The 23,478-nt window shown below is 39.7% G+C and overlaps 1 protein-coding gene across 1 annotated transcript; it reads left to right on the top strand.

Annotated features, from left to right (window-relative positions):
• Positions 1 to 1,810: 1,810 nt before the first annotated feature.
• On the top strand, positions 1,811 to 23,116 carry YIPF6 (Yip1 domain family member 6). The gene is made up of 8 exons (XM_045537800.1): positions 1,811 to 1,871; positions 2,193 to 2,295; positions 12,520 to 12,648; positions 13,657 to 13,735; positions 16,994 to 17,036; positions 19,261 to 19,386; positions 20,305 to 20,462; positions 22,408 to 23,116. The coding sequence occupies exons 2-8, from the start codon at positions 2,239 to 2,241 to the stop codon at positions 22,521 to 22,523; spliced, it is 708 nt and encodes a 235-aa protein (XP_045393756.1). The 5' UTR covers positions 1,811 to 1,871; positions 2,193 to 2,238; the 3' UTR covers positions 22,524 to 23,116.
• The last annotated feature ends 362 nt before the right edge of the window (positions 23,117 to 23,478 follow it).

Raw genomic sequence — 23,478 nt, 5'->3', positions numbered from 1 at the left:
TGGTTTGGGCAACTTTTTTTAAAGTAACACACATATATGGTAAAAATTTCAAACTGGGTGAAAGGTCATACAATGACTAGTCCTCCCATGAAAGTGAATCCACCCCTTATGGCCAGTTCCTCAATTTCTCGGAGGCAATTAGTTAACCAGTTTCTTGTGAGGACTTCTGGACATAGTCTGTGAATATTCAAGTACAGAATATGGGGATATATCCGCTCCTCTTAATTTTTTACCCAGATGGTAGCGTACTATACAAACTGTTCTGGATCTTGCTTTTTATGTATTTTTTATTTTGTCTTCTAAAATTTTATTCTAATGAGATTCCCTACTTCTTTCTTGAATCAATTTTGACCATTTCTCTAGGAAACTATTTCCTTGATATTTTCCCATTATTTTCATACAGTTGTACATTATACTGTCCTGAAACACAGAACAGCCAACAAAAGTCTCCATACCTATTGGCTTAAATATTAATCCCACTTCCACCACTTACAAAGGTTCTAGGCAACTTTGGGCAAGTCTTGCAAGTTCTGCCTTACTGTGCTGTAAATGTCCGTGGTCTGTCAGAGAATAATGAGCACTTTCACAAGATACATTTCCAACTAAAAACATAGAATAATTCCTATTTTAGGAATTTGTCCAAATTTAGGAATTTGTCCCTATGCCTCCTTCCTTCCTGGGTTTCTTCAAAGCATATTATCTCACACTCAACCAGAATCCTATTAGTTACAAGAATAAAAGGGGCACTGAAGCTGAACACTCACTGCCTCAACAATTATTTTATGGCCAGCATCAAGGACATCGTCAAACTCTTGGTGAAGAGGTCAAGAGATGAGGTTAAGAGAAGTTGGGGGCTGGTGGTTAGGGAGAGATAACTAATTTTGGAGGTTGGTAAGGAAATGGAATAGGCTATCAATGGCCTCAGGGAAGTGTAAAGGGACTTGGTGATTGGATAAGTTTTAGAAATCATGGGGGTGGGGGGATGGGGTGGGAATCTTCAGGCAGGGAAGGGCGGGTTGGGGCAGTTGCATAAGATGTTCTCTTTAATTAAAAAAAAAAGGTTTCATATCTGCTGGCCTGAATTTTAATCTTAATGTCACTTCCAGCAGTATTTGTGCAAGTACTGGAAATGTGCTCGGTTTGAATGAGAATTAACGTGACATTTAAACAAAATACAAAAGCTCCATTAGTTTGGGCATTTTATCCCTCCACATTCTTTCTCCTTAAGTTTACTATTACACTTCGGTGCTTTCCCAGATGGCCTATCCAGAAATATAAAGCACTTTATTTCCCACCCATCCCCTACTTGATTAAATACTTCCCACCTCCAAAGGGCACTCAGGTATCCTAAATACTGACTGCATCAACAATGGCTGTTATTATGTGACCTATTACGTGACCACATTTTAGCCTGGAGCCAAGGTAGCCGAGTCAGAGACACCGGGAAAGCCCTAACATGAGGTATGGAGAAAGGGGTTGGGACATGCAGATTTGTTTAAGTTATTCTTACAGTAGTTTACCCTCTTTTAGACAGGGAACATTTTCAGTACTTGCCCCAAATGGCTTAGCAACTTTGGAAGTTGTAGTGGGATTAAAAAGTTTGGCCAATGAAGCTTTTTTTCCTCCCCCTCCCCAAAGAGGGTGAGGGAGAAAAGTAATCCTGGAGGGTCCGTGTAGAGACAGCAGAGAGGTTTATAAAAGGCCAGGAAGTGGGAAGCGGCTTGGCGGCGGGGTGAGAACCGCAGGGAGTGAGCGGGTCAGGGGCTGGGGCGGAGGGAGTAGTCGGCGACGAGGCTTGATTCCTCCAGTCGGGAACACGGAAACTTGAATTTGCTCCGTGGCCAGGGACAGGGGCGGGCTTTTGGCCCCAGGTACTGTGCTTGGGGATGCTGCACTCCGAGCCAGCTCCTGAGAGCGGGAAGGGGGTGTGTGGGGTCGGTGGGGTCGGGGGCGGCTGCGGTCGCGGTCGGGAGACCGACGGAGCGATCTGAGGGTCAGGGTTGAGTGTTAAAGGGGGAGCGTGTCTAGCGGGACCCATGGCCCCTTAGAAGCGAGGCGACACGGAGCTCTTCCCGACACCCGGAGGGCTAGGGACAGCGAAGGGCTGAGGGCGCCACCCGTTGCCAGGCGCCTTTCAGTGACGCGACCGCCGCGCGATGACGCGCTGACCGGCCGCGGCCTCCACGTCTCAGGTTCCGCGAAGGCCTGTGGGAGCGACCCCGGAGAAGGAGGGCCAAGATGGCGGAAGCGGAGGAGTCTCCAGGAGACCCGGGGACAGCATCGCCCAGGCCCCTGGTGAGCTTGGGATCTGCGACAAAAGGGACCGAGGGTGAGGCAAGAGTGCCCCCTAAGGAAGTCAGGGGACGGGCTCGTGACCTGAGAGAGCTGGAGCCCTTTCCGCCCGGCAGGCCCTTCCTGTACCTGACTCCAGAACCAGTCCCAACACTGCACCTGTTCTTTGGGCTAATGGCTTTGGCCCCTGCCCTCCTTATTCCTTCCACGCCTTTCCTTTACGTACTCTTAAGGCTGATCCTCGTCCCCTACATTGTGTTAAATGCTGAGTTTTAAGAATTCTAACGTATCTTTTCTTCTGCTGTCCTCTCATATGAAAACCTGTCACCAGCCCTTGTTGGATAGCAGCATTCTAGGAGTAATGAGAGATTGCTTCCCATGGGACATTAAGGTGTTATTGCTTATAACTTGAGTCTTGACTTGTTCAGTTACCCCAGTGGGCTAAATTTAATCCCTGCCCTTCCTGTCCACAGCTCCTTGCCATCCTCTTCCCAAGATTCTCTTGTTTCTGTCTCTACAGGGGGTAGAATTTCTATTGCAAGTACAAGCCCAAAGTGTGGACAAATATTTAAGAACACAGGTTTTGAAGTTAGACTTACCTGGGATGTTATCCACCCACTCTGCTGCTTGTATGAATTTGGGCAAATCATTTCATAGAGGGGGTTTCTTCATCTGTAAAATGGAGATTAAAATACCTGCCTCAGAGTTTTAAAAAGATCAAATAACATAATTTATGTAAGGTGTCTAACACAATCAATGCCATGAACTGAGGAGTATAATTAACTTGACATTCAGCCCCAATGTCCCTCTTCCCAATGTGTTTAGTTATATAGTAGTTGTTCAATAAATGGTACTTACCTTTTCTTTGTTTTAAATTGACAACATAGTGGAGAACTGAACTGGGAGCCAAGTGAACTTGATTCTAGTCCTAGCTCTGCTGCTTACTAGCTCTATCTGCTCATCTCTTCCTTCATTTAAAAGGTATTTACTGAGCATCCACTATGTTCCAGGAACTCTTTGGCACTGAGGGTATAGCAGTGAAAGAGAGTGAATTGGACTAAGAACTCATGGAGCAGTTGTGATCTTGAGTAAAATCACTCTGAACCCCAGTTTCCTCATTTGGAAAATGGTGATAGAAATTCATCACAGGATTAGTGAGAGGACTGAATGAGCTAATGTACACATGGTACCTACCACAACATAGTCATAGGTGCTTAGCTGTTTTTAGTTCCTAGCTTTCATCTAAACTGCCCCACTCTTCTTCTGTGAAGCTTTTCCCAGTTAATTTCAGTGGTTTTGGTCACTCAATACTCAGTATCCAATCCATTTGTATTCAACAGATGTTCTTTGAACTCCCACAGTGTGTAATGCACTGTGCTAGTTGCTTTAGGGAATACAAAGGGCCTGCCCCTATGGTGCTTACAGTCTAATTTGTAAGGATAAGACAAATATACAATGCTAAAATAAGGCGATATATAAGAGAAAGTTGCACATACAATATTAGGGAAATTTAAAAGAAGATTCTATCATGTCCCGTTGGGATGACCAAACAGGCTACATGGTAGAAGTTATATTTGAAGGGGCCTCAAAGGATGAGTAGGATTTGAAATTTCAGGTGAGCCTAAGAGCTATTAATACTTGAGCACCTGCTATGTGCCAGGCATTATGCTAAACATCCTTTGTGTATTTCCTAAATTTTACAGCAACCATTTCAGTTAGGTGGCTGTTAACTACATTTTACATACAGATGAGGAAATGAGATGCAGAGAGGTTTGATGATTTCCCTAGAGTCTACATCCAGTTAGTGGTTAGGCCTGAAATTTGAGCCTAGGTCTGACCCTGAAGCCCAGACTATGTCCATTTATGCTACACAGCCTCTCATGGACAAAGGCACAGAGATTGGAAGGTGCTAATGTATCTATAGAATAATAGATAGATCACTTTGGCTGAAGCACAGGGAATTATTAGGGGATAAGTTTTAATAGGTAAGCCTACTGAATTAGGGAGGCAGTATGGGACAGCAGTTAGGAATGTGTGCTCTGGAGTCAAATTGCTTAGGTTTTATTCTAAGCACTGTCACATAACTAGTGGGATGTTGGGGGAATTACCAAAAGCCGTCCATGCCTCAGTTCCCCCATCTGTAAAATAGAAATACAGCAATACTTCATAGAATTGTTAGGTAGATTAAATTGAGTTAACACATTAGATGAGTTAACACACTTAATAGAGTGCCTGGCACATAATAATCATGCAATAAGTTGTTATTATTGACTATTAACCTGGGAGGTTTAACGGGCTAGAAGGAGCCAGTGGATATTTTTGAGGAGTAAAGGGTTTAAAATCATAAATTGGACAACGTAACAGAGGATAAATTGCAGTGGGGGAATGTCTAGAATCTAGAAGACCAGTGGAGCTGTTGCAGTAGTCCTAGGAAGAAATGATGGCATCTGGCAGTAGTGGGAGATGTGAGGATTTGAGAGATAAGACAGAATCCATGAAGGTTTGTACTGTGCTAGGGAGAGTATGTCTTAGATCAGTGTTTTCCAAACTTTAATGTGCACAGCAGCATCTGGGGAGTCTTGTTAAATTGTAGGTTCTGATCAGTTGGTCTAGGATGGGGCTTGCAATTCTGTATTTCTATTAATAAAAGGCTCCCTGGTGCTGCTGCTGCTCCCAGTACCACATTTTGAAAAGCAAGGCTATAGGCCGGGCATGGTGGCTCATGTTTGTAATCCTAGCACTTTGGGAGGCTGAGGCAGGAGGATCATTTGAGGTCAGGAGTTTGAGACCAGACTGAGCAACATAGCAAGACCCCATCTGTACAAAAAATAGAAAAAAAAAAAGTTAGCCAGGTGTGGTGGCACGCGCCTGTAAGTCCCAGCTACTCAGGAGGCTGAGGCAGGAGGATCGCTTGAGCCCAGGAGTATGGGGTTGCAGTGAGCTATGATGATGTCACTCTAGCCTAGGTCACAGAGTGAGACCCTGTCTCAAAAAAAAAAAATAGAGAGAGAGTGAAAGAAAAGTAGGCTTATAGACAACTGACAGTATAGTGATGACCTGAACAAAGATAGATAATATACAAGGAGAGTTAGCTGGGTGAGGGCCTTAAAAGTTGATTAATTCAGTTTGGGACATGTTCAGTTTGAGATACTGGCAGGCCATTCAGTAGATAGCTAACAGGCAGTTGGATTTCAGGGCTCAGAAGAGGCCAGGACTAGAAATGTTGATTTAGGAGTCATCTGCACAAAGTTAAAAAGACAGAAATTTGGGTAATGCCTATCTATATTTAGGGAGCAGGAAAAAGAGCTGTAGTGATGGCTGCAGCTTGGGCTATGTGAGGAAGCTGGCCCCAGGAGAAGGGGCTGGCTGGAGAACATATCACTAGCCACCTTCCACCCACTCCTTGGAGCCAGGCCTCTTGGACTGAGCTGAATCCTGCTTGATTCTCCCTTGTTGACTCCTTTCTCTCACCAGCATTTTGGTCAATGGTATAAGCCATCAGCTCCCAGCCATTTTTTTCAGGGCTGCAGTCCCGGCTTTTATTGTGTGTTTTTGGCTCTGCTTCTACCTGTTCCTCTCACTGCCCAAGCCAGGCAACAAAGTACGCATGTGTGTTTGTGTGCACATGGGTGTATATATGCAAGAGCCTGCCTGCACATGGGAAAGGGGAGAGGCCTGGAGTCCAAGTCACCTTTCTTTCCCACTGAAGGTTAGACAGAGAGCAGATCTATTAGCTGAGGGCCTGGAAGTCCTGTATATAGGGGGCTGGAGGGCTGTAGTTCCTGGCTCAGCTTGTGGAACATTGTCACTAGTTCTCTTGAGAGGAGATATGGGGGATTGGGGGGATCACCTGACACTTAAGTGACTGCAATGACTTCTGACACCAGCCACCTGGAATTAGGCCAAACTTGATAGGTTAAAAGCATAGTCCTCTACAAGACTGCTTTTACTTCAGATACCAGCCACAAGTTTGGAGGTTCCCAGGACCACCCTCACTTCTGACCCAACTGGCTACAAATTCAGGAGTTCCTTTGATCCTAGAATGACTCACAGAACCCAGGACAGTGCCATACTTAAAATTACAAATTCGGCCGGGCGCGGTGGCTCACGCCTGTAATCCTAGCACTCTGGGAGGCAGAGGCGGGTGGATCGCTCGAGGTCAGGAGTTCGAGACCAGCCTGAGCAAGAGTGAGACCCCCGTCTCTACTAAAAATAGAAAGAAATTATCTGTCCAACTAAAAATCTATATAGAAAAAAATTAGCCGGGCATGGTGGCGCATGTCTGTAGTCCCAGCTACTCGGGAGGCTGAGGCAGTAGGATTGCTTAAGCCCAGGGGTTTGAGGTTGCTGTGAGCTAGGCTGACGCCACGGCACTCACTCTAGCCCGGGCAACAGAGCGAGACTCTGTCTCAAAAAAAATAAATAAATAAATAAATAAATAAAATAAAATAAAATTACAAATTCATTGTAGCAACAGGATACAAATCCAAAACAGCAAAAGGGAGAGATATGCAGGGTTAGGTGGAGGAAGGTCCCAAATACAAAGATTTCTTGTTTTTTCCCTATGGAGTCAGGGTGTGTTACCCTCCTGGTAGATCTGTGTGTGACAATATGCAGAATATTGCCAACCAGAGAAGCTCACTCATGTGTCTAGAGTTTTTTTTTTTTTTTTTTTTTTTTAAGACAGAGTCTCGCTTTGTTGCCCTGGCTAGAGTGAGTGCTGTGGCGTCAGCCTTGCTCACAGCAACCTCAAACTCCTGGGCTTCAGCGATCCTACTGCCTCAGCCTCCCCAGTAGCTGGGACTACAGGCATGCGCCACCATGCCCAGCTAATTTTTTTTCTATATATATTTTAGTTGGCCAGATAATTTCTTTCTATTTTTAGTAGAGACGAGGTCTCGCTCTTGCTGGTCTCGAACTCCTGACCTCAAGCAATCCACTCGCCTCGGCCTCCCAGAGTGCTAGGATTACAGGCGTGAGCCACCGCACCCGGCCGTGTCTAGAGTTTTTATTGGAGTTTCATTGTGTAGGCATGATTGATTAGATCATTGGTCTCATAACTGAACTCAGTCTTCAGCTTCCTACTGTCCCCAGAGTTTGGTCTTATATCTTGTGACCTAAAGCCCCAACCCTCTAATTATATGTTTGGTCTTTCTGATGTGGTTAGCCCCCATCATGAGTCATCTCCTCAGCGTAAACTATCTAGTGGCCTACCATGACTCACCTGTTAGCATAAACTATCAGAACCTACCATGAATGACAAAAGTACTCCTATAATTCAGGAAATTCTAAGTTTAGACTACCTCCCAGGAACAAGGCACAGAGAACAGCCAAATTATTTTATAACAGTGACAAAACTGGATTGACTCCCTGGGAATGTTCAGCCTGAGCTAACATTTATCTAGCCCCTGCTGTGTGCCTGATATTAAGTGCTTTACGTGTATTAATACATTTCTTTCTCACATCAACCCTGTGATGATGGTACCATTATCTCAATTTTACGGATGGGGACACTGAAGCACAGAGAGTTCAAGTAACCTGCTTAATGTTACATGAATAGTAAATAATGGAGCTGGGATTTGAACCCAGCCTGCCTAGCCTGCACTCTTACCAGTATTCTCCAAATACTATATGTTGAGCATTGACTATGTGGTAGGTGCAATGCAGGTGTTATGCAATTTTTATAGCAGTGCTGTTTCCATGTGAGAACAGAGCCCTATTTGGCTTTAAAGCGTATTTCTTATACTGCACTGCCTTGCCTCCCTTAACAGTAGCAGGCCATAAGGAAACTCGAAACAAGTAGTCCTGGAGCTTGAAAAGATAGTGTCATAGTAGTAAACAGAGAATACATCTTCAAAAAGGTGTGGTTTAGGCCGGGCACATTATACCTGTAATCCTAGTACTTTGGGAGGCCGAGGCAGGAGGATCGCTTGAAGCCAGGAGTTTGAGACCAGCCTGAGCAACATATCGAGACCCCATCTCTATAACAAATAGCAAAATTAGCTGTGGCATGGTGGTATGGGCCTGCAGTCCCTCCCAGCCTCTCGGGAGGCTGAGGCAGGAGGATCACTTGAACCTAGGAGTTCGAAGTTGCAGTGAGCTGTGATGATGCCACTGCACTCTACCCTGGGTGACAGAACAAAACCCTGTCTCAAAAAAAAAAAAAAAAAAACAAACCAGAAAAAGTGAGGGGTGGTTTACACATTAAATGCTGCAGAATATTCGAAGAGGATGATGAAAACTGAGGAAGGATCCTTGTATTTCCTGATTAGGGGAGGTTACTATTAGAGAGCAGTGTCAGTAAAGTTGCAAGAATGCTGGATTACAAAGGATTGAGTGGGAGAGTAAAGAAAAATTTGATTAGGAAAGAGGAGAGGAAGGAGAGTAGTTTGAGAGAATGGCAAAAGCAGGGAATGATACTGATATATGTGTGTGTGTGTGTGTGTGTGTGTGTGTGTGTGTGTGTGTGTGTATATTTTTTTTTTGAACAGACAGAGTCTATGCCTCATCATAGCTCACTGCAACCTCTAACTCCTGGGCCTCAAGCAATCCTCCCACCTTCACCTCCCAAAGTGCTAGGATTACAGGCATGAGCTGCCACGCCCAGCCTGGAATGATATATTTTTAAATTTTATTATGGAAGCTTTCAAATATATAAAATGAAGAGTAGTATGATAAACCCATGTACCTATCAATATTTTGCTATTCTTATTGATCTCACCACATTTTTTTTCTGGAGTTTTTTTTAACCATTTTATTTTGAACTAATTTTAGACATACAGAGAAGCTGTAAAAATAGTTCAGAGAGTTCTATACCCCTCACCAAGATTTCTCTAATGTTAACATTGTACATAAGCATAATGTACTGATGAGAACCAGGAAATTACATTGGAATAACATTATTACCTAAACTATAGACCTTATTTGAGTTTTACCAAGTTTTCCATGAATGTCCTTTTTTGTTCCAGGATCTTATCCAGGATTCCACATTGCATTAGTTAGTTAGTTTTTTAGTTTCCTCCAATCTGTAATGTTTTTTAAGTCTTTCCTTGTCTTTCATGATCTTTTCAGAGTATTTTAAAGCAAATCCCAGACATTTCACTTCATTCAGAAATACTTCAGTATGTTTCTCTAACAGGAAAAGACTTTTTCTTTGTTTTCTTTGTTATCACACATAACAAAACTAATAATTCCTTCATATCATCTAATCCCTGCTTATCTTCTTTCAGTTTTTTTTTAAAAACAAGTCTTTTTTGCTGTTTTGTTCAAACCAGTATCCAAACAAGGCCAACAAATTGCATTTGGTTATTTAGTTTTTTTTAATATATTGTTCTCTTTTTTATGTAATTTGTTTACTTAAATTGGGTAATTTGTCTTATATTTGGCTAATTGTATCCTTGTGGTATTTTTAGTATGTTCCTCTAGCCACATATTTCCTGCAAAATCTAAGATCTAGAAGCTTAGTTATATTCTGGTTCACTTTGTGGGGAGGAGACAAGAATAAAAAAAGAACTTAACCCCTAGAATTAAGAATGTTTGTTTTTTAACTTTTTAAAAATTTTTTTTAGTTTTTAGTTTTTATGGATAATTAACAGGTGTACATATTTATGAGTACATGTGATACTTTGATACAAATATACAACGTGTAATGATCAAATCAGGATAATTTGGATATCCATCAGCTTAAACATTTATCATTTCTTTGTGTTAGGAACATTCTAATTCTGCTTTTCTAGTTTTTTGATACAATAAATTATTAACTATAGTCACCCTCTTGTGCCGCCAAACACTAGATCTTATTCCTTCTATCTAACTGTATTTTTGTACCCATTAGCCAATCCCTTTTTATCCACCCCACTCCCACGCTCCCCACTGCCCTCCCAGCCTCTGGTAACCATCATTCTACTCTCTATCTGCATGAGATCAACTTTTTTAGCTTCCATATGTAAGTGAGAACATGCGATATTTGTCTTTCTGTGCCTGGCTTATTTTTAACATAAGGTCCTCTAGCTTCTTCAATGTTGTTGCAAATGACAGGATTTCATTCTTTTTTATGGCTGACTAGTATTCCATTGTGTATATATACTGCATTTTCTTTATTCATTCATCCATTGATGGATACTTAGATTGATTCCATATCTTGGCTATTGTGAATAGTGCTGCAATAAACATGGGCAGTCAGGTATTTCTTTGATATACTGATTTATTTAATACTTTCTTTTGGATATATACCCAAAAGTGGGGTTTCTGGATCATATGATAGTTCTATTTTTTGTTTTTCAAAATATACAAAAGGAGAATGGTAAATTGGATCCCCATGTACTCACCTTTAATAATTATCATCTTGTGACCAGTCTTCTTTCTTCTATAGCCCTACTCAATTCCTTTATTATTTTGAAGCAAGTCCCAGGTATCATTATATTAATAAATATTTAGTATGCATCTATAAAAGATAAGGATTCTGTTTTTAAAGAGAATATAACCACAATAACATTAACAGATCTAAACAATTAATAATTCCTTCATATCAAGAATCTTGTCAGTGTTCCATTTCCAATTATCTCCTAAATGTTATAATATATTTTTATAACTTAACTGACCCGCTGTCTTTTTGTAAGTATAATTTTATGGGAGCACAGTTATACTTATTTGTCTATGTATTATCTTTGCTTTCATGCTGTAATGGCAGAGTTGAGTAGTTGCAACAGAAACTGTGTAACTTTCAAAGCCTAAAATATTTATTGCTTGACACTTCACAAAAAGTTTGGCAAACCTGTGCTTTCGGCAGTTATCTTTTAGAATAATTAGAAATAAGAAAAAAAGTCATATTTACCTTCAGTTTAACCACTTTTGGAGATCATCATTTCTTTGTGTAAATCTGAGTTTCATTCTGATACCATATTTCTTCTTTTTTTGAGACAGAGTCTTGCTGTGTTGCCCAGGCTAGAGTGCCGTGGCATCAGCCTAGCTCACAGCAACCTCAAACTCCTGGGCTCAAGCAATCCTCCTGGCTCAGCCTCCCGAGTAGCTGGGACTACAGGCATGTGCCACTATGCCTGGCTAATTTTTCTATATATATTTACAGTTGTCCAGCTAATTTCTTTCTATTTTTAGTAGAGACGGGTCTCGCTCTTGCTCAGGCTGGTCTCGAACTCCTGAGCTCAAACGATCCACCCACCTCAGCCTCCCAGAGTGCTAGGATTACAGGCGTGAGCCACCGTGTCCGGCCCTGTATTTCTTCTTGAAGAACTTCCTTTAGCATTTCTTATCTCAGTTTTTGCATATCTGAAAAAAAGTCTTTATTTTGCCTTCAGTATTGATAGGTATTTTCAATAGTAAATAGTAATTTTCAAAACTTTGAAACTTTTCAAACTTTGAAAATTTTATTTGCTCTGTGGTTGCCAGATAACCTGGGAAAAAGAGTGTAATCAAAGTGTATTTTGCCATTTCCCTGTTTTTTTCCTAGTTCCTTTTACGTTTCACGTAATGCTCTTTTTTAGCCAGCAGAGGCCACTAGAGCCTACTCAGGAGCAGAAGTGCAACAGAATGAGGTGGTTCTCAGCCTGAGCAAGAGTGAGACCCCGTCTCTACCAAAAATAGAAAGAAATTATCTGGCCAACTAAAAATATATATACAAAAAAAAAATTAGCTGGGCATGGTGGCTCATGCCTGTAGTCCCAGCTACTCGGGAGGCTGAGGCAGTAGGATCGCTTAAGCCCGGGAGTCTGAGGTTGCTGTGAGCTAGGCTGATGCCACGGCACTCACTCTAGCCCGGGCAACAAAGTGAGACTCTGTCTCAAAAAAAAAAAAAAAAAAAAAAAAAAAAGAATGAGGTGGTTCTAAGATATGATTGCTAAAAGGTCACTTTTTAAAGCTTTGCAATTAATATTTCAATCTTGCTAGTGTGTGTCATGTGAAGATTTCATGCTTGAAAGAAACCAGATATTGGTGGGCAAGAAAAGTGTCTATGGCATTTACTTTAAATATTTTTTCATTATATTCCATCTCCTTTATTTTATTTTTTTATCTCCTTTAAATTAAAAGAAATAAGCAGTTGAGAATTATAGTCAACTCCATTGCTTAATGTCTGTTGAGCTCACACCTACTTTAACTACTATGTAAAACCCTACAAAAAGAAATGGTCCCTACTCTCTAGGAAATGATGCTATCTCTGAGGAATGCTGCAGTTTATTACTAGCTTAATTTTTTTTTCCTGACTCTTCTCAGTTTGCAGGCCTTTCCGATATATCTATTTCACAAGACATCCCTATAGAAGGAGAAATCACCATCCCTGTGAGATCTCGCATTCGGGAATTTGACAGCTCCACGTTAAATGAATCTGTTCAGAATACCATCGTAAGTTAGACTAGTTGAGAGAACTTCTGTTCGGTATCATGGGACTAAATAACTGATAGTACTGTGCAGTATTTTCATTTGGTTCACTGATTTTCCGTATGTTTTATTTATTGAAGTTTAAGATTCTCCCCTAGAGAATAATTCGGTACAGCCATTTTGGAGAGCAGTTTGGCTATAATGGGTATTAAAATCTTAAAATGTCCAAATCTTTTTAAACTTTTTGCTTCTCTAAATATAGTATAAGGAAAAATAAAGTAAAAAAATTTTTTGAGCATAAAAAATATCAACATACAAAGATGATCATTATTGCATTTTTTTTGTAATGGGGAAGTTGGAAACAAATTAACAACAGATGGGATACTAGTTAAGTAAATTATATTATAGCCATGTGGTGGAATGCTAAACAACTATTAAAAGTTATGTTTATAAAGAGTTTTTAATGATATGGATTAGGTGAAAAAACTAGGACAGAATTATCTCAATGGTATTTTGACAGGTTATATTTGCATTGCTGAAGCTTTCCTCAAATGTCTTGATTTCTTTTGTATCTAGCTTCTGGGATTCATTTACCAGTTGAAATTGGGAATGTTGGAAATTATTTTATATACTAAAAAGAATGCGGTAGCTAGGGAGCAGGCTGATGGGCCCTTGGGACCTCATCTTGTATGAAATGAATGTCACATACTATATTTTGCAGAGCAGCTTTTCATAGTGCTGTTATTTTGGTTTCTTTATGTAGCATATCGAGAGGACTGTTTCTCTTTTAGAGTTTTCAAAATCAAAACAGTGGATATGGAAAACTGTTAAATGCTGGCTTAAGGAGTTAATAGAAAAAGCATGCTCTACCTGTCTGGTTTGTTGGTACAGTGAAAGGGTTGAACTGGAATTTGCTTGAAAATTCAATGAAGAGCTTTCAGGAGATTCAAATAAAAGAGATTTTAGCAAATTAAGTGAGGGGGCTGCCTGGCAATCTTGGTCATCACAATACAAGTTGTTTGTGTTTTTCAGATGCGTGATCTAAAAGCTGTTGGGAAAAAATTCATGCATGTTTTGTACCCAAGGAGAAGTAATACTCTCTTGAGAGATTGTAAGTATATGAGGTTTTTGAGGATTTGCTTCATCTCACTGTATCTTATCATAAATACTTTATAAAGCAAAGAGTCTGTGGTAATAAAACTGACATCATTTTGCAGGATGAAAAAATATGCAAATGAATATATAAATGAAATTTTGGGAAGAAATTTAAAATTTAGAATGGAAGTTCAGGCCAGGCTGGGCGTGGTGGCTCACGCCTGTAATCCTAGCACTCTGGGAGGCTGAGGTGGGCGGATCATTTGAGCTTAGGAGTTCAAGACCAGTTTGAGCAAGAGCGAGACCCTGTCTCTACTAAAAAAAATAGAAAGAAATTAGCTGGACAACTAAAAATATATAGAAGAAATTAGCCAGGCATGGTGGCGCACGCCTGTAGTCCCAGCTACTTGGGAGGCCGATGCAGGAGTATTGCTTGAGCCCAGGAGTTTTTGGTTGCAGTGAGCTATGATCGCACCATTGCACTCGAGCCTAGGCAACAGAGCAAGACTCTGTCTCTTAAAAAAAAAGAAAGAAATGGTTAAAATGACAGATTTTGTTATATATTTTACAGCAATAAGAAAATAACTAAAATACTGTTACAAATTTTCTATGAATTAAAAAAATCTTCAGTGCATTAAAAAAAACACAGTGTATTAATGTCATTATATACTCATGTGTCACTTAACAACAGGGTTACATCTGAGAAATACATCATTAGACAATTTTGTTGTGTGAACATCATAGAGTGTACTTCAAACCTAGATGGCATAGCCTCCTATACTACACCTAGTTTACATGGTATAGCCTATTGCTCCTAGGCTACAAGCCTATATATAATAGCATGTTACTGTACTAGTACTGTAGGCAGTTGTAACACAATGGTAAATATTTGTGTATCTAAACATACCCAAATACAGAAAAGGTATAGTAAAAATACAATATAAAAGGTTTAAAAAAATGGTACACCTATAACAGGGACTTACCATGAATGGAGCTTGTGGGGCTGGAAGATGCTCTGGGTGAGTCAGTGAGTGAGTGGTGAGTGAATGTGAAGGCCTAGGACATTACTATACACTTAGGCTACACTAAATTTATAAAAAAAAATATTTTTCTCTCTTCAATAATAAATTAACCTTAGTTTACTTTATAAACTTTTTAGTTTTTTTAAACTTTTTGACTCTTGTAATAACACTTAGTATAAAACACAAGCACTTTGTACAGCTCTACAAAAATATTTTCTTTATATCCTTATACTATACCTTTTTTCTGTTTTTAAATTTTTTATTTTTTTACTTTTTCAAATTTCTTTTAAATACTAATACACAAACATACACGTTAGCCTAGGCTTACACAGGGTTAGGATCTTCAATATCACTGTTTTCCACCTCCACATGTTGTTCCACTGAAAGGTCTTCACAGACAATAATATGCATGGAACTGTCATCTATGACAATGCCTTCTTCTGGAATACCTCCTGAAAGACCTGCCTGTGGCTGTTTTACAGTTAACTTGTTTTTTTAGTAAGTAGAAGGAATATACTCTAACTATAAAAACATAGTAAATACGTAAACCAGTAACATGGTCATTTATTATTATTATCAAGTACAGTATTACGTATTGTAAATAAGTATATGTGCTATACTTTTATGTGATTGGTAGCGCAGTAGTTTTGTTTATAACAGCATCACTATAAACACCTGAGGGTTGGTCACTAGGTGATAGGAGTATTTCAGCTCCATTATAATCTTGTGGGACCATGTCATATGTGTCATATGTTAATGACTGAAATGTCATTATGTGGCACCTGACTGTACTTGAATTCAGTTTTTCAGGTGATCAGTTAAAAAAAATTAATAAGATGGACAATAGTTTTATTAGAGTGAGAAGATTATGATTATTTATATCTTTTCTAAACTTTTTGCAGTTGTGTCAAAATTACTTATAAAAAATAATATTAAGTGTATACATATGTATACCTCTCTTAGGTAAAAGATATGTACATATGAGGTTGAAGTTAAATGTGGGATATGTACCCTTTTTTTTTTTTTTTTTTTTGAGGCAAAGTCTCTCTCTGTCACCTGGGCTAGAGTGCCGTGGCGTCAGCCGAGCTCACAGCAACCTCAAACTCCTGGGCTCAAGAATCCTCCTGCCTCAGCCTCCCAAGTAGCTGGGACTACAGGCATGCACAAGCACGCCTGGCTAATTTTTCTATTTTTGGTAGAGATGGAGTCTTGCTCTTGCTCAGGCTGGTCTCAAACTCCTGACCTCAAGCAATCCTCCTGCCTTGGCCTCCCAAAGTGCTAGGATTACAGGCATGAGCCACCATGTCCACCTTCTACCTTTTTTTTTTTAATTAGTTGAGGAAAGTAATTGTGCACTAAGTTGTGTGTTACTGAACTGTTGGCATACTAATCACTGAACAGCTTTTGATTGAGGACCCCTGTTAGCTAGATCTGATGTTGTCAGAGCCTTTTATAATTTTCAGAAAGCTTTCGTGTTGTTAAAGTTTAACCTTGTGGAATTACCAATATTGGGCTGTTTTTTCACCTAGAAGAACAGCTACTCCATATTAGTTCAATGTGATAATTGTAAAAGGGAAGCAGTGTAACAGGGTGGCAAGAACTTTGGGACTAAGGATCAGAAGACCTAGGTTCTGGTGCTACCTCTACATATAAACTTGGGCAAATTGCCAGGTGCAGTGGTTCACACCTGAAATCCTGGCAACTCAGGAGGCTGAGGCAGGAGGATTGCTTGAGGCCAAGAGTTCGAGTCTGCAGTGAGCTATGATCACACCACTGCACTCCACCCTGGGCAACAGAGTGAGACCCTGTCTCTAAAGAAATAAAAAAGTAAACTTGGGCAAGTCACTTCCTTCTTAGTTCATTTTTCATATTCATGAAGTGAGCATGATTATACTTGCCTTGTCTAATACAGTCTCAGATTGGTAAAGTGTCTTGGCTATAATCTTTTTTCTGAGGGTACAGGATGGGGTACCTATGTCTTCTGACTGCTTGTCCATTGGTATTTAATTATAGCATGCTGGAATGTGCTAGTATATGGAGAGAAGGGTGATTTAAAAGATATGTGAAGAAGTGCATTCAGGATTAGGGAACAGGGAGGGCAAGTAGTGGGATAGGAGAGGTGGGAAGGCTTAGGCAGACAAAGAGAGCCTTGATGTCTGAATTCCAAGAGTGGGAGAGGTAGCTATTGGAATAAAGATAGAAAATATTACATGTTTGCTTCTTATCCATCTTCTGTCTTTCTTGCCTTGTAGGGGATTTGTGGGGCCCTTTGATTCTTTGTGTGACACTCGCATTGTAAGTACTTACATTTTCTTTGTCATTTGAGCTAAACTAGACTTTTTTTCAGATTTTTAAAATTGAGGGGAATTTTGATTGAATATTTCATTTAGGACTTGTATGACATATTGTACTTCTTAGGTATTTAAGACCAAAAAGGCAAGCAGCTTTCCAGATAAATTAAAACATAATGGAATTAAAGATGTGGAAATTATGTTTACCTTTATTTATCAATGATTTCTTAGTCTGTTTTATTACTCTCATGTACCTCCCCCCATTAAACTAAGTCACTTAAATATTTATAGGTTTAAGCATCTTTTGTTTACAGACATAATTTTCTTTAAATCTTACTAAAAATGTGAATGAGAATAAATTAGAATTGAAGTGGTAGAGAGTTAAAAGCAAGATCATGTTTCAAAGTGCTATACTTTCCCATATGCATTGTATGTAAAGTGGGGGGGACAGAAGAAAAAAGGAAGGTTTCATTGGAGAGGGGAATATAACCATTGATGGAGTGGAAAAAATACTGCAGTTGGATTCAGTTCTAGATTCTCATCCTGACTCTGCTATCAGTTAGCTATGTGACTTTGGGCTACTAATAACCAAAGTTTGCATAATGATTTTGCCCAGTTTACAGAAAACTTTTATATACTTCCTCTTATTTTATCTTCATAACAAGAATTCAATATTATTTTCCTTTTTTGACAAACAAGCTCAGGTTCAAAAAGGTTGAAGACTTAACCAAGATCACATAATTAGTGGTAGGCCTCAGGTTTCCTGACTGCCTGTTTTGTATCTCTGTGATTATTACGCATCCCTTCCCAATTAGCCACTCTGGGTCTCCTCTTCCATATTTATAAAAGGAGATGGTGAGAGTCCTTTCCAGGCCTAACCCTTTATGGTTCTAAATTCAACAAATTTCTTATTGTCTTTTCTACTAATTTTTTAATTTAAATTGAGCATATGTTAATTTAGGTAATAATGTAGAGTGTTATGTCTCATGCCTTTAATAACCATATCAAGGAAGCAGGCCAATGCCTTGATGGAAGGGTTTATATTAGAAGTTCTGAGCATATAATTTTTTTAGTTTTAAAAGATTAACCTTAGAGATTATGTAGTTTAACCCCACTAATTTGCAGAGAAAACTGAAGTCTTAAGACATCAAGTGACATACCTAGTGACAGGACTAGAATCAGTATCAGGGTCTCCTGCTTTCCAGGCTAGTTAATATTCTTTCCATCATAACATGCTGAAGCAATAGGGATTTGAGACAAGTGATGAGTGCAGGCACATTCTTTATATCTGATTGTCAGGACTTGGAATGGAATATACACAGCCATAGAATACAAAAGCCTGCACATACTGGCAAACAGCATAGCAGAGCAAGACTTACTGTGTGACTTCTCTATATTGTGTAATAACAAGAGGTTGTGAGCTTGCTATTATTTATTATTTTTCTAGGAAAACTAACACCAAGTCCAGGTATTCTAAGTCCAAAATTCAAGACAGTTTATGCCTATAAAATTCTTAGACAAAGAATATTTGCATGGCTGTTCAACTACTCAATTTCAAAGCAAAGTCCTTTAGTAATAATCTGTGTTTTTATTTTTTAAAAAAAAATCTACAACTAAATAGATTTATGAACAGTTTCCAATTTTAAATATGTGAACTAAAACCTTAACCGAAGAATTACACATTCAGATGTGTCTAAAGGCTAGAGTAGTAATCTAAATGCATGCAGTAGTGGCTTGGTGACTGTAAGCCCCTTGGTATTATGTCAGCTGCATTTGGTTGTTGTCCATGTTGGAATGCAGGCCCAGCATTAGAAAGTCTACTGCTTTTTCGAGAAAATCCAGGATACATATTCTTATGTGAAACCTACCAATGTCAACTTAAATTTAAAACCATTTAAGTATTATATAAACCAAAAACCTCATGTCTGTGAGCCACATTTGGCCCTTTAGTTTATAACCTCTGCTTAAACAGAAAAGGTCTTCAGTAATCCATTTAAACATTCCAACAAGGTCAAATTGAGTACCCCTTGTAGTCTTGAGGCATTTGGAATTTGAAGTAAGGGAGCCTTGCCAAATACTTCTGGCATTTTCCTTTTAGCACAACCTACATATTACAAATCTTCAGGTGAGGTATAGCGCAGCAATCTGATTCAATGTTTGAGAACTCATGCCTTAACTTTGTTGCTCCAAGTAAAAGATTAGGCAATTATGCTGTTTTCTTGTCTCAGAATGCTGCAAAGAGGCTCTGCAGATAGTGAAAAAGATGGAGGGCCCCAGTTTGCAGAGGTGTTTGTTGTTGTCTGGTTTGGTGCAGTTACCATTACTGTGAACTCAAAACTTCTTGGAGGAAACATGTGAGTATCATTAAAATGCATCCCTTCTTTTTCTCTTGCCAGGAAGCATATCTTAGATTTTTTTTTTTTTTTGAGACAGGGTCTTACTTTGTTGCCTGGGCTAGAATGTAGTGGCATCGTCATAGCTCACTGCAACCTCAAACTCTTTGGCTCAAGTGATCTGCCTGCCTCAGCCTCCTGAGTAGCTGGGACTATAGGCGTGTGCCACCATGCCCGGCTAATTTTTTTTTTTTAATTTGTGGTAGAGACAGGGTCTCGCTGTGTTGCCCAGGCTTGGGCTTGTCTTGAACTCCTGGCCTCAAGTGATCCTCCCCCCTTGGCCTCCCAAAGTGCTAGGATTGCAGGTGTGAACCACCGTACCTAGCCACATTATCTTATATTTTTAAGGAAACCAGGCTAGTTAGATATTTTTTAAAAGAAAAATCAAACTAAATGAGGGCCAAAGAGAAAGTTCTCTTAAAACTACTACCACTGCATAGACAGATAACCTAGCTGAATTAGAGTATGTTAAATTATCTAGGGTCTTTTGGTAAGCTTCAGATGCTCTCTCCAGCCCCTGAAATCACGGGCAGAATCTTTTGTTAGAAGATTATGTACATTTTGGGAGGCAGCTTTCAACAGATTCTCAAATAGGTCTATAAACTAGCAAACGAGAACCACTACCTTAGAGGTTCAGTGGGAGAAAGTGGTCTCTAGGAATTAGAGCAGATCATTTGATATTAGACAGTTGACTCTTTTAAGGGGTTTAAGAGGAGAGGAGTGAAAGTATAGGGAGAGAAAATTAAAGCGTGCAATGTTAGAGTATAGACATTATCAGGAGGGAAGCAACACTCCACAATGCATAGAAATCTGTGTAGTAAGTTGTGTCATGATACATCAGCCGTACTTATGATATTTATGGATGTATTTTGTTTTTAGATCTTTTTTTCAGAGCCTCTGCGTATTGGGCTACTGTATACTTCCCTTGACGGTGGCAATGCTGATTTGCCGGCTAGTACTTTTGGCTGAGCCAGGACCAATAAACTTCATGGTTCGGCTTTTTGTGGTGACCGCGATGTTTGCCTGGTCTGTAGTTGGTAAGTATGTACTTATCTCTATAACAGCAGAATAGAACAAAAACATGAATTAAAGGTGAAGACAAGATGAGGAGCAGTGTAACTCCAGAGTCAGATGTGAATGATAGGATTCTTGCCAGTGTCATCCGTAGAACCCTCTGCTCTAAGCAGGCATTGATGGGGAGGGATGGTGTCTATCTTAGTTGAGTATCTGGACTTAGAAGATGTGGAGAGTCACATCTTTATTTTTCCTTAAATAATGGACAGGATTGGGAAAGTAGGTTACACTAGACTCAGCTCAGTCCTGGTATATACAAGGCATAGGTGAGATGACTTGGATCTTTTCCTGACAAACTAATCATAATAAAAATAATAGCATTTATGGATTGTTTACTATAGGCCAGGCATTGTTGTGAGTGCTTTATATATATTCTCTCATTTAACCCTCACAGCTACCCTAATAGATAAATACTATTTTTAGTTCCATTTTATAGATGAGAAACAATCACAGAGAGGTTAAGGACCTTGCCCTAGGACACGTAACTAGTGAGTAGGGGAGTCAAATTTCAAACTCAAGCAGATCATGCACCCTTGAGAACTATAGCACTTTCCAGTGTAGGTTTAAGTCTCATTATGTAGTACTGTTTTGCTTCTAGCAAAAGTACTAGAAGTACTTTTGCTAAAGATGAGGAAGGGAATCCAAGCATGGTGGTGCACACCTATTGTCCTAGCTACCTGGGAAGCTAAGGTGGGAGGATCGCTTGAGCCCAGGAGTTTGAGGTTATAGTGATCTATGATCAGGCCACTGCACTCCAGCCTGGGTGACAGAGTGAGACCCTGTCTCTAAAAAATTAAAAAAAAATGATTAGGAAGGGCCTATATTAATGGCTGTGAATGTTCTGTGCTCATTGTTTTTATATTTCTAAAATTCTCTTAAAATTCCAGCTTAAACTAGAAGTGTTCACTAGCTTCTGATTTAATGGGATAGACAGACTGCCTAATATTTTTAAGTGTAGTAACATCTCATTGCTTTCAAACATGGTTGAAAGCTAAGAATTAATCCAGAAAAGGTCTGAGGAAGCCAGAATTTGATGTTCTAAAGACTATATTAAGCTTGGGTGCTTACTCATGAGACAGCCCCTGCTTCCCTCACTTAGAGTCTGATAATTACCACACATGCAATACTAACTAGCTTAGTTATCTAGTGTACCGGCGCACAGCAGATCAGAAAGTAGAATCTTAGGAGAGAGAGGCTTTAATTCAGCAAATGTCCATCACAAACTTCGTCAGGTACAGTGCTAGGCATTGACCCTGTCCCTGGAGTTCCCAATCTAACGGAGCAGCCAGACATGAAAACACTTAAGGCAAGGGCAGCAGGTGTTCCAGGTGGGAGATGGAAGTCTGTGCAGGGTACAGTGAGAACACAGAAGAAGGAAGTGGGCAGTTTCTGCCTGGGGTGGCAGAATACCAGGTGATAATTCAGAAAAGATAATTTCAGCAAAGAGGGGTGATTCTTGATGAGTAAAAAGATGAGTAGGTTTTGCCTGGGTGGGCAAGAGAGGATGGTTTTTAAAAGAGCTGATATCTAAGAAGAACAATGAACTCAAAAAGCATAGCAGTATGAGGCAGTTTACCATAGGCATGAATAACTTTACACATCTTTATTAGCCTGTTCAGCACAGTTCAGTAACTTCTCAGGAAAGGTTAAGAAACTCCTTTTAGAAAGGTTTCCATCCAAAATGATTGAAAACTTTTAAAGCTTTAATACTTGAAATAGGAAGCCCCCAACTATCTGAAAAACTGCTGCAGAATGCCTTTTTGTCTGAGGATCAGAAATGTAACTGAACTTTTAGTGTTAATCTATGTTCCAGATTATGCCAAGCACATTAAAGTTTAGTAAATGTTAGTAAGTGTGACAATATTATTCTGCTAAATATTCTTTTTTGTTGTGTCTTGTTTTCCTTAGCCTCTACAGCTTTTCTTGCCGATAGCCAGCCTCCAAACCGCAAAGCCCTCGCCATTTATCCGGTTTTCCTATTTTATTTTGTCATCAGTTGGATGATTCTCACCTTTACTCCTTAGTAAAACAGGAAATGGGAATTCAAAATGAGCAAACTGAAAGGTCATCTGAAACATGCAATCCAACATGAAGCTTTGCCTCTTGCCCTCTTTTGTTTAATTTTAGAGGTATTTGGTAACTGGGTAGATGAGGAGATGAAAAGGGAGCCATATAGCACTATTGCCACTTATGTGAGAAACTGATGTTTGAAAGGCGGTCCTTTTCCTCTTAATGTCCTTTCTTTAAAATACATGTGCATACAGCACATAGTATAATGCCTCAGAAAAGCGTGATGGAGTCACTGTGGTCCATTTGGGTGAAAACCAATGACTAGGGAAGCACATGGATATGTCCTATAAATTGAATAGAGTTGGTAACTATTTTCAGTTTTGAGAATACCAGTTCAGGTGCAGCTCTTAATATTGCCTTATGACTATTAGAATATGCCTCTCTTTTCATAAGACAGAATGGATGGTCTATATCCATTTTCTTTTGTTTCTCTCAAGCTTAAAAAGGCAATGACAGAAGTTAAGGGGGAGTTTCATAGATGTGGAATGAGAAAATATGCATTAGCCAACATCCAGATTTTGATCAGAGGAAATTCTAAACTTATTGCTGAAAAAAAAAAAAAAAAACAAACAAGCTGGGTACAGTGACTCCTACCTGTAATCCTAGCTCTTTGGGAGGCTGAGGTAGGAGTATTGCTTGAGGTCAGGAGTTCAAGACCAGCCTGGGCAACATAGTGAGACTTTGTCTCTACAAAAAAAAAAAAAAAAATAGTTGGGCATGCCTGTAGTCCCAGCTATTCAGGAGGCTGAGGCAGGAGGATTGCTTGAGGCCAGGAGTTGGAGTTTGCAGTGAGTTATGATTGTGCCACACTGCACTCCAGCCTGAGTAACAGAGTGAGACCCTGTCTCAAAAAAAAAAAGAAAAAAAAAAAAAGAAAGAAAAAGGCGTCTAAAGAATCGGCCTTTTTAT

The sequence above is a fragment of the Lemur catta genome, chromosome X (genome assembly GCF_020740605.2).
Source record: "Lemur catta isolate mLemCat1 chromosome X, mLemCat1.pri, whole genome shotgun sequence".
NCBI classification, from domain to species: Eukaryota; Metazoa; Chordata; class Mammalia; order Primates; family Lemuridae; genus Lemur; species Lemur catta.
Note: the sequence above shows the minus strand (reverse complement) of the source record. Positions and strands in the feature narration are given on the sequence as shown.